Here is an 11,598-nt window from a genome sequence, read left to right as displayed (position 1 = left end):
GGAATCCCCAAAACTGCAGTTTCTCCAATGGCCACTTGAGGGTGCTTCTTAAACTGAGTCAAAAATAGTTGTCCCTTTGTCACTAACAAAGGTTAAAGTTAGGGGCATGATGTACAGGCTTACAGCCTCTTGTCAACAATCATGTAGTAAAAAGAAAGTGTGAAATAACTCATGTTTTATAGTCTAGATTCTTCAAAATAGCTATTCTTTTCTTTGATTACTGCTCTGCACACTCTTGGCATTCTCTCGACGAGCTTCATGTGATAGTCAGCTGAAATGGTTTTCCACTTGTTGGCCCTTTTCCCGTCACTCTGCAGTCCATCAGATCCCAACCCATCTAGACTGGGTTTAGGTCAGGTGACTGTAAAGGCCAAGCCATTTGGTGCAGCACTCCATCACTTTCCTTCTTGGTCAAATAGCCCTTACGCAGCCCATAGGTGTGTTTGGGGTGACTGTTCTGTTGAAAAATAAATGATGGTCCAACTAAACGCAAACCTGAGATGGGATGGCATGTTGCTACAAAATGCTGTGGTAGCCAATCTGGTTCAACGTACCTTCAGCTTTGAAAAAATCCCCAACAGTGTACCAGCAAAGCACCTCCAATCCATCACACCTCCTCCACGCTTCACAGTGGGAACCATGCATGTAGAGACCATCTTTTGATCTTTTCTGTGTCGCAGAAAGACACAGCAGGTGTAACCAAAGATCTCAGATTTGGACTCGAGCAGTCTCCTCTGAACAGTTAATGTAGAGATGTGTCTTCCACTGACTCTATGAGGCATTTATCTGGGCTCTAATTTGAGGTGCTGTTAACATGATTTTCTGAGGCTGGTGACGCAAAAGAATTTATCCTCAGGAGCAGAGGTGACTCTTGGTCTTCCTTTCCTGGGGTGGTCCTCAAGAGTTTCATCGTAGCGCTTGATGGTTTTTGCGACTGCACTTGGGGACACATTCAAAGTTTTAGCAATTTTTCGTACTCACTGACCTTCAGTTCTTAAAGTAATGATGGACTGTTGTTTCTCTTTACTTAGCTGACTGGTTCTTGCCATATTATGAATTTTAAGTTGTCACAGCTGTTAGCTGTGTACAAACCTTACTTCTGCACAACACAACTGATGGTCCCAAACCCACTGAGAAGGCAAGAAATTACACAAATGAACCCTGACAAGGCACACCTGTGAAGTGAAAACTATTTCAGGTGACTACATCATGAAGCTTATTGAGAGAAGGCCAAGGTTTGCAGTGTTGTCAACAAAGAAAAGGGTGACTACTTTGAGGAATTAGGGTGACCAACCATCCTCCTTTTTTGCACTTGTTGACTTGTAAAAGCCTATATGATATTTTTTATTTTACCATTCATTAACGGCACAGAGAAGGCATTGTTTTCTTTAAACAAACAGTATTATTAAAGTTCTTCATGACTGGGCCAAGTGTCCACTTTTTGGGAAACCAAAATATGGTCACCCTACTAAAATATAAAACATATTTAGAGTTAATTATCTGCATTTCTTTGCTTCATAATTCCATATATTTTGTTTTATATATTTGATGTCTTCAATGTGTATCTACAATATAGAAAGTAGTAAGAACAAAAAAAAAACATTAAATGAGAGGTTGTGTTCAAAGTTTTGACTCTTAGATTGTGCGTTTCTGTGAGAATATCCATGAAACACAGACAAAAAAATAATCAAGTCAACATATGTAGACAATCACTGCAGGTCAAACACCTGCTTTTTCTATTCTTTGCCCTTATGTGGTCGTCACACAGCTGTGGCTCTTCATAACCAATGTGATTTGCAAAGCATTCAGCGTAACAGTAAAAACAAACACCACACTTGTTTAACCATCTTTTTACTGTACAATACACGAATCACAATTTCAGTCTGGAGGACAAGCAGTCAAGTCAGTGACTGATCCAAAAATCTCCATTTTGTTTTTAATCATATATTATGTAACTTTCTGCTGTCTCTGTACCTATAAAAGGACATTATGAAGTCTTGTCGTATAAATAACAGTTTAATCCACTGACTCTGGAATAAAGAATTTTTAGAGAGCTGCGATCTGCAAAGAAAGTAATGGTGGAATAAAAAAAACGAAAGAGTTTTAGGGGCATCCAGAACACAGTCTACTCTGAGTGGCTCTGTGACACTGATGGGGTTTTTAAATGGGAACCTTACATGATAATTTTGTGTTTCTTTAAAAGCAAACTCCTGCAAACCTCCCATAAAAATAATGAATTATTGACTTCCTGGCAACAAAACAAAAATACAGTTGTATACAGACTAGGATTACTGTAGAGTACAATGTGTCATTTCTTTAAAATCACCCCTTCTCTCAGAGGTATTTGTCACCCTTCACAGTAAGCTGTGGTGATTTCCGTGTTCGGAGGGAACACTAGTGTAATCTTCAAGTCCAGTTTATGTAAAGTGATGATGCGGGTCTATCTGAAGAGGCGGTATGTGCGGGGCAGACGTCCGTCCTTGCTGGACAAGGCGGCCTGGATGTGTTCGTACGAGGGCAGCTCCATGAGATCTCCAAGCGCTGCGACAGCTGGCTTACTGCGCAGCATCTTGGTGGTCACTCTTTTAATGTCACCAGGTGTCACGCTGCCTGAAAATTATTTGAATATTATCGTCACACAAATTTAGATGACTTGCAAAGAAAATAACACAAAAATCCTTCCAGTACTCACTTATTAGATGACAGAGCTCATGTGGCAGCTTTCTCTTTCCTGTGGAGAGAACCTGACGACCAACGTCTTCAAAAATAACCGGCCGTGATTCAAGATTCATCATCAACATGGACTTAAGCTGAGTCTTTGCCCTCTCCAGCTCCATCTGGGCACATAAGGGAAATTTATTAAAAGAACTGTGTAATTTTTATTCTGCTAAACGATGATGACAAAGCTTGTGGCGATCATTACCTCTCCTGCACTGCCGCCCATCTGAATGAACTCTCTGGTGATTATTTCCACCATTTCTCTCACCTGGAAATGAATAAATGAAATAAGAAATAAGAAAAAGAACCACAAAAAACATGACAAACTATTCACTGGAGGTGAACTTTTCCCAAATATACACTCAGCTCCTTACAGGGAGAAAAAAGCAAGAGCACATTACCCATTCATCCTCTCTTTACTGGCTTCCTGCCACTTTTAGAATTTAGTTTTAGATTTTCACGGAGAAGCTGCATTCAGCTTTTATGCTCCTTATATCTGGAACAAACTCCCAGAAAGCCTCAGATCAGCTGAAACACTCAGTTTATTTAAATCCAGGTTGAAGACTCACCTGTTCTCAGCTGCATTTGAATAAAGCACCAAATCCACACTTTAAGCTTAAATTTCAAAACTTACATTTAACTACTGATTTTATCTACTGTTCTGATTTTATCTGTTTTGATTTTATATACTGTTGTTTGTTTGTTTGTTTGTTAATTAGTTAGTTAGTTTATTTGCTTGTTTTAATCAATTTTAAATCATGCTTTTTATTTGTTCTTGTTTCTAATGTCTCTGTAAAGCACTTTGAATCACCTTGTTGTTGAATTGTGCTATACAAATAAACTTGCCTTGCCTTGCCTTTATTGCTTGTTCTTAAGTCTTTGACCTTTGCCCCCTTTTTTATCTAAGCCTTTAAGCATCCACCCTCAAGTTAGGGCACTAAGGTTTTCTAATCAGAGGATTCTGGATGTTCCCAGGACAAGGTCAAAAACAGAGGGGATCGGGCCTTTCCAGTTGTAGGCCGTGTCCTGTGAAACCACCTACCCCAGAGCACCAGAGCTGCCAAAGCCTCATCAGAAAAAGTTTCAAAATTTAATTGAGAAATTTGTTACAGAATCCTAACAGATACTCTGCAGCTGTCCTGTATTGAGACTGTACCAACCTGTCTGGGGTCTGCACTAGCATGGATACACAGTAGGCCGCTGTCCTCGTAGCTATGATGGTAGGAGGTGGCGTTGTACATCCAATGATGTCTACAACAGATAACAAAAATTTAACAGTCGGTGACGACTAATTGGAATAGTTTTAGTACAATTTTCTTGTGAGACGCTCACCTGTTAAGGACGTTCAGGTACAGTCGGGTAAACATGCCTTTCCCGGGTCCTCCTGCAGAGAAGGAGCCGCCTCCACCCATCATCATGTTGAGCACAGCGAATGGGATAAAGTCATCCTCCTGTAAAGGGAACATTTTTACCCTTTAACATGTCTCAGGCCCCTGATTGGAGACTTTCCAAGACACTGCAAACACCCACCAGGTAGGAGCAGCTCTCCAGGCCGATCATGATGTGGGTAAGTTCTGGGATGGGGGTGGGGCCGAGGCTCACGTCTGACATATCCTTCTCCATCTAACAGAATAAAACACAATGTCCAACTTTTAAAGATCCGTTAAAAAGATCATTTGCTTTCTCCAGCAGAACGGAGGAATAATAACAAAAACAGGTATCTGCCAAACTTTGATTTTAAACAGAGCCTGGTTAATCACCTTGACGATGCCACCAGTGTACTGTGCTACAGAGAGGTCCACGTTGGGCGCTGAACTCGTTCCCCACACTGGTTTTACGTCCAGCAGGTATTTCCTGGCACTTTCGACCAGCTGCTCGTGCTCGATGCCCACTCCTGCCAGCACCATGCGCTCTGGACGGTAATAGTTACGCAGGTAACTGTGAAGCACATTCTTGTCAATCTTATCCACATTATCTGCAGGACAAAAACGAGGCAGTCCGACTGTGTTGCCTCGATACGCAGCCTGGAAACAAAACAACAAAGAAGGGTCACATATAGATTTAAAGATGAAAACAAACTAGGACTACTCACCATTGAGTTTGACATTAATGAGGTCAGAATATCTAAAAGTAATCCCTCTAACCCAATCAGACTTCAAATTACTCCAAACACTCATTTTCATAATTTTTGCCACTCCTGACTCTGTATGATATCAACAAGAGCGAAGCTCCTTAATGTGATTAACCCTGACATACAGAAGCCTTTTTCACTCCTTGTTCAAATCTTCTGTTTGCACGAGGCCTCCAATAAGAAGAAATTTGGCTTAAAGGAAGGGTGGACTCAAAGAGGGAAGAAGCAAAACAGCTTGGTTCAGACTGTGAGTGAATGGAGAGGCTGCACAAAAGCTCAGCTAAGGCAAATGGATCATTTTGGACTGTGAATCATGCAAAGTTACTCTATCAGAGTAGAAATGAGCATTGAAATTTTGACAGTGGATTTTGGTTTCATTAGTAATTCACTGATTAATAATAAAATGGGATGAATGGCTGGATGGACTAGCTAAGGAATAATGAGGCATAACTCACAGCATGGATCATCTCAGTGAGTAATGGCTCAGGATCTGGCCTCATGTTGAGATCTTCTAACTCAAAGCGCACCGCCATTCTGGTCATCTCGAGCTCTTCATCTGCACACAAAGAAACAGTTTGTATTACCGGTGGAGACTCTTGGACCGTTTGTGAGGACTGACCCTAAATTATATGTCCTTACCCAGCAGGCGAGGCTGCAGAACAGCATCAGACAGAAGACTGACCACTGTGTCCAGACCTTTCACTTCAGCAGACACTGCATACATTGTGGTGTCTCTGCAAAGCAAAACAACCAATCAACACACCTCAAATCAGCTGTGTGTTGTTTGCGTTTATCATTACATCATTCCACACTGAGACGGGAACTGTGTTAAATACCTGGATGTCTGGCAGTCACAGATCCCCCCGTGTTTCTCTAACGTAAGAAGGATTTCATCTTTACTCCCATACTGTGCAGTGGACTAAAGACATAAATGTTGTTGTCAGGTTTATTGCTCGCACCTCCACCTTTTTGGTCTTTTTCATTGGATTTTATTTAATACTTACAGAAAATGCAAGTTTTTCTAAGAAGTGTGCAATCCCACTTGGATACTTTGCTTCATGTCTGGATCCCGAATTAACCAAAACTAACAAAAGGAAGAAAGAGAGAGAATCTCACTTTATCCAGTTCTTGCAGGTGACAAAGAACTGTGAATATATCAGCACATCAAAGACACAACTTACCTCCAACTGTGCAGAATTCACCAAACTTGTTTTGGGAAGCAACTTTGAGGCCATTTTCTAGAGTGGTAATCTTGGTCTCATATTTTTCCTGACCATCCACTGAAGCAAACACTGGTTTGGGGATCCCAGGCAACGGTGTAGAGAGGGAGATATTTGGGTATCCGCCACCACTGCTGTATTTCCGGTAAGCTGCTATCCCATACCTTGGATGACAATAAAACAACTGCTATAAAAAAAAAACAAAAAAAACCTCATTGACTTTTAAAAGCTGAATTTCAAAAGCCAACTTTTGAAAAAACTGCAGCTTATACAACATGACCAATAAATATTAACATTGCTGGGTTTAATTTTTGTACAACCTTTACATTGTACATAGCCCTTCTAGCCACAGCTACTTTAAAGACCTCACCAATTGGTCTTCTGACAAACAATGTGCCAATACAAAAATAAAAACAAACAGTACAACAAACAGCAATGAAAGAAGAAGAAGAAGAAAGTGTACTTTATTGGTCCCCGTGGGGAAAAAGATAAAAAAAAGGAAAAGAAAATCCAGCTTGCATGTTTTCCATACTCTTCAGAGGGAAACAGCCATTTTGCAAAGACATACTATTGTTTGCAGACTTTTTGGTCAGTAGGTGGTGATTTCATTACTGCTGATCTCTAGTCTGGACCAGGTTAGCTTTGCAGCATATTTTACCCAGTAAGAAAATGAAAATCGAATTACTTGATGAATTGTTACAGCCCTAAATTCTAACAGCTGTAATCCTTTCAGTTTATGCATTTAACCCCCTCAAATATTACAATTTACACCAATTAAATGAACACACAGGGAAAACTTTCGGTTAACTTAGCCAGCTGAAAACAAGTTTGACATGACTGCTTATCATGATTGCCAGTGTTAGGGTAAATGAATCCAGATAACATCACTTGAGTATACTGAAGTGGCTTCGTAGTACAGAGCCCTGGCCATGGTTAAGCTCCTCTAGCTGTGAGAAAACTCTGTTCTGATTGGCTGTCCATCATAAAAAGAACAGTGTGGGTTTTGTGTTTACAGCCACGCAACAGGGATCAGCATATTCACTGACATCATATAGCACCAAAAGTACGTAAAAACTCTCTGAAAATGACTATTTTCGCCTTTTGACTCAAACAGATTAGGTGCACATAGATACTATTATCGACTTCATTGTCCAAACGTGTTTGGAGCTTAAAAGTTTAACATTCCTCTTATAGCACTTCTATAATATCAGAATCTCAGCCACACAGTGATAAATTCAAAGTCAGCACGTATAATCCTCCACCATCCTCAGGCAAACGCACATTATTAAGTCCAGCAATCTATTCTCTTTTACCCAAATATGTCTCTTCATATTCAAATTCTCAACAAAAACAGCCTAACTAGCACGTCTATTTAAAATATATTAAAACAAAGTAGAACAATTCTTTATCTCGGACATTACAGAAAGCCGCTAAAATAATGCCAAAGCTTAAGCGAGAGGAGCATTTTTAGCTTCATTAACGGGTTATGATGTAACTTAGCATCATGCTAGCTGCTAATTAACGGTAACGAGGACGTAGAGAATTTCTAAACCCGCAGGGATGAGCGGAAACGTCAGGTGGGAGACAGTGGGTGTATCGGTGCTGCTGCAGTCTGTTCGCGTTAAACTCCACATTAGCGACACTGTAAGAGCGTTTATTTAAAACGTGTTACCTCTGAACCCGACTCCAGGTTCTGCACCTCGACATGTGAGTCGCCATCCTGGATCCTCTGTGACGGAGATCAACCCGGATGACGACGAAAGCTACTCGAAGCACTTCCGCTTTCAACCAGCTGACGGTTGTTGAACATGCAGCCCAGGGGCCAAAACCACACGATGTTACTGAATAATAAGAACATCACAGTGAAGTCATTAATAATTATTTAATAATCAGTTATAATTGTTAAATAAAAAACACTGCAATTTCAGCTAAGGGGGACAAACACATGTTTTAGGTTATTGCCATCCAAGTACATGACCCGTCCATTACCTCCTCAGTGTGGTGAAGTCACCCTGCAACCTTAACAGAAAAACAGCCCCGAAGCGTCATGTTTCCACCTCTGTGCTTGAGTGTGGGAATGGTGTGCTTTGGAAAATATTAAGCATTTCTCTTCCTCCAAACACGACAGGTCAAGCTGATGCCAGATAGTTTCATTTGACTACAGAACTTTCTTCCATGCTTTCTCTAAATCCTTTAGGTGTTCATTAAGTGTTTGTTGGGAAACTTAAGATTACCCTGTATATGTCCCTTCTTGGGCAGGTAGACCTTTGGTTGATATTCTGTTTTTCTCCATTAAAATGAAACAACCATAAAAATTACACTTAAAAATTCAACAAACTCAAATCAACATTGAGCAGAAATCCATTTTGAAAATTTATAGCACACCCCTGATCTAGAAGATTGACAGTACCTGTCTGGGGAGATAGTAACCCAGATTATTTTTTCTCTATGTACATTTTATAGATGTTCTGTAAATGCATCACACACAGGCAGTCATAAATCAGAATCAGAATCAGAAACTTTATTGTCATTGTCATGAGAACAACGAAATTAAGAATGGTCCCCGATCATTGCATCATCCCTAGCAATATCAAAATATAAATAAAACAATAAAATTCAATAAATAAAATAGATAGAATACTTAAAATACTAATAAGATATAACAGTAAAACATTCACATACATTCCCACACACATGCTTCAGACCGTGCATAGATTAACACAAGAGTGGCGTGATGGACATTTTTTTGTAGTATTCAGATGTGTTATTGCAGTTGGATAACAGCTGTGTTTGAGTCTATTAGTCCTTGCTCTGATTGCCCTGTACCGTCTGCCTGAGGGCAACAGTTCGAACAGGGAGTGGCCAGGATGTGAGGTGTCTTTTATGATGTTTTGGGCCTTTTTAAAACAGTGGGCGTTGTGTAGAACTTCCAGTGTGGGGAGAGGGCAGCCAGTGATCTTTTGGGCGGTGTTAATGATCCCTTGGAGTGCTTTCCTCTGAGCCCCTGTGCAGCTAGTGTACCAGATGCATATGCAGTAAGTTAGAACACTCTCAATGGTGGCTCTGTAGAAGGACACCAGCAGTCTCTGTGTGATGTTATTCCTCCTGAGAATTCTCAGGAAGTACAGTCTCTGTTGGGCCTTTTTCAGCAGCTCGGAGGTGTTCACACTCCAGGAAAGGTTCTCCTCTATATTGACTCCCAGGAAGCGGAAGCTTGCCACCCTTTCTACACAGTCCCCATTTATGAATAGTGGTTGGATCTCTGCCTTTTTCCTTCTGAAGTCTATTATGAGTTCTTTGGTTTTTGAAGTGTTGAGGAGGAGGTTATTGGCCTTACACCATGACGGCAGCTGCTCCACCTCGTCTCTGTACGTAGACTCGTCTCCCTTGGAAATGAGCCCCACCACTGTGGTGTCATCTGCAAATTTCACAAAGATGTTGCTGTGGTGGCGAGGAGTGCAGTCGTGTGTGTAGAGAGAGTAGAGCAGTGGACTGAGCACACAGCCCTGGGGTGAGCCAGTGCTGAGACTCAGGGCTGAGGATGTGTGATGGCCAACTCTGACTCTCTGTCTACGGCCCGAGAGGAAGCTATTGATCCACATGCAGGTGCTGTATGGAAGCCCCAGGTCTTGTAGCTTGTCCACCAGTTTGTGTGGAAGGATGGTGTTAAAAGCTGAGCAGTAATCCACGAAGAGCATCCGCACATAGCTACCATGCTCTTCCAGGTGAGTTAATGCAGCATGGAGTGCTGTGGCTACAGCGTCTTCCGTGGATCGGTTTGCTCTGTAGGCAAACTGGTGTGGATCCAGGCTGCGGGGCAGGGCTGCTGTATCCAAACATAGCATCGATCGGTAGAACACTGAGCTGCTGCAACTACGTGCGCCGCCATCTTGAAAGATCATCAGAGTCCAGTCGAGACAGGTAAGCACAACCACACAAGCAGAGTTTTGAAAACAGAACAGCTCCAAGTGTCGGCCGCCTCACAGGGCAGTCACAGCTGGCAGATCTGGGGTTGCAGCTTTCTCAAGAATTATCCATCCATCCATCCATCCATCCATCCATCCATCCATCCATCCATCCATCCATCCATCCATCCATCCATCCATTTTATGACAGCCTATCCATTGTCTTCCACTGGGTAGCAGCCAGAGGATGCACCACCCACCTCCTCCAGCTTGTCCAGGGGAACAGCATGGTGTTCCCAGGCCAGCCAGGAGATATAGTCTGTGTGCCCTCGGCCTATCCCGATGGGACATGCTAAGAACACCTCAACTAGAGGTGTCCAAGAGGCATCCTAGTCAGAAGCCTGAAACACCTCAACTGGCTCCTATCGATGTGGAGGAATAGTGGCTCTACTCTGAGCCCCGTCTGGCTGGCCGAACTCACCTTATCTCTAAAGGAGAGAGTCCAGCCACACATCAGTGGCACGAGAAAGCTCATTTTGCTGCTCGTATCTGCGATCTCGTTCTTTCGGTCACTACACAAAGCTTGATTGACCATTTGATTTACCATCAAATGGTAAATCGAGAGCTTCACTTTTACGCTCAGCCCTCTCTTTTCCATGATGGGCTGGTACAGCGTCCGCATCATTGCAGCTGCAGCACAAGCCGTCAGTTAATTTCACACTCCACTCTCCCCTCACTTGTGAACAAAACCCCGAGATACTTAAACTTCTCCATTTGGGGCAATAACTCAAACCTTTTCCAGCTGAGGACCATGGCATCAGACTCAAAGGTTCTGATTCTCATTCCCGCAGCTTCACGCTCAGCTGTGAACCACTCCAGTGCAAGCTGGAGGCCACAACCTGATGAAGCCAACAGAACCACATCAGGTGAGAAAAGCAGAGACGAGATTCGGAGACCACCCAAGTGGAAGCCTTCCGCCACTTGGTTACGTCTAAAAATTCTGCCCATAAAAATTAGAAACACAATTGGTGACAAAGGGCAGCCCTGGCAGAGTCCAACACCCACCAGGAACACGTCCAACTTATTGCCACTGCCTGGGCAGTGTTCCGCTTGGCCTGTTGGTATATATCGGCTGCCTGCGAAGTTCTGCAGGCTAACCACGCCCAATAGGACTCATTCTTCAGCCTGATGGTTCCCTTTACCTCTGGTGTCCACCATCTGGTTTGGGGGTTACCCCCAGGACAGGCATCAACCACCTTGTGGCCACAGCTCAGTGCAGCGTACCTAAATAGCACAAGTAAATAAAAAGTATTTTATTTATTTACAGGAAACCAAAAGCAACAAATACATAAATAAATAATCATTTGAGAACCAGTTTCGTTTTAGGCAAGCAAAGTAATGAAGAATTGTGAAAGAATTGTCTTTTTGGGGTGAAGGGACAAGTTAAAATTAAATTTATGTTAGGGTAAGATAAAGGGTTGGGCACTTAGCTGTAAAAGTTACAAATATAGCTAATGAGAATCCACAAATCTCACAAAGATAGCCAAATAAAGGAAGACACATTTAAAAGACCCCAAGAATACACTTGCCAAGTTTAAAGTGGATGGGACGAACTGTCATATAG

The 11,598-nt window shown here is 42.2% G+C and overlaps 1 protein-coding gene across 1 annotated transcript; it reads right to left on the bottom strand.

Moving 5' to 3' along the window:
* Positions 1 to 1,834: 1,834 nt before the first annotated feature.
* Positions 1,835 to 7,847, bottom strand: pmpca (peptidase, mitochondrial processing subunit alpha). The gene is made up of 13 exons (XM_026188284.1): positions 7,742 to 7,847; positions 6,031 to 6,233; positions 5,854 to 5,933; positions 5,686 to 5,768; positions 5,489 to 5,583; positions 5,305 to 5,405; positions 4,479 to 4,742; positions 4,249 to 4,341; positions 4,051 to 4,169; positions 3,879 to 3,969; positions 2,924 to 2,986; positions 2,693 to 2,837; positions 1,835 to 2,610 (listed from the first exon to the last, which is right to left on the bottom strand). The coding sequence occupies exons 1-13, from the start codon at positions 7,786 to 7,788 to the stop codon at positions 2,441 to 2,443; spliced, it is 1,554 nt and encodes a 517-aa protein (XP_026044069.1). The 5' UTR covers positions 7,789 to 7,847; the 3' UTR covers positions 1,835 to 2,440.
* Between the last annotated feature and the right edge of the window lie 3,751 nt (positions 7,848 to 11,598).

Source organism: Astatotilapia calliptera, chromosome 12 (genome assembly GCF_900246225.1).
Source record: "Astatotilapia calliptera chromosome 12, fAstCal1.2, whole genome shotgun sequence".
Lineage (NCBI taxonomy): Eukaryota > Metazoa > Chordata > Actinopteri > Cichliformes > Cichlidae > Astatotilapia > Astatotilapia calliptera.
Note: the sequence above shows the minus strand (reverse complement) of the source record. Positions and strands in the feature narration are given on the sequence as shown.

Coding starts and splice junctions, on each gene's coding strand:
- pmpca (XM_026188284.1), bottom strand. CDS start 7,788: ATGGCGACTCACATGTCGAGGTGCAGAACCTGGAGTCGGGTTCAGAG. Junction 6,234..7,741: donor ACCTGGAGTCGGGTTCAGAG/GTAACACGTTTT, acceptor TTGTCATCCAAG/GTATGGGATAGCAGCTTACC. Junction 2,838..2,923: donor TGGGCGGCAGTGCAGGAGAG/GTAATGATCGCC, acceptor TTATGTGCCCAG/ATGGAGCTGGAGAGGGCAAA.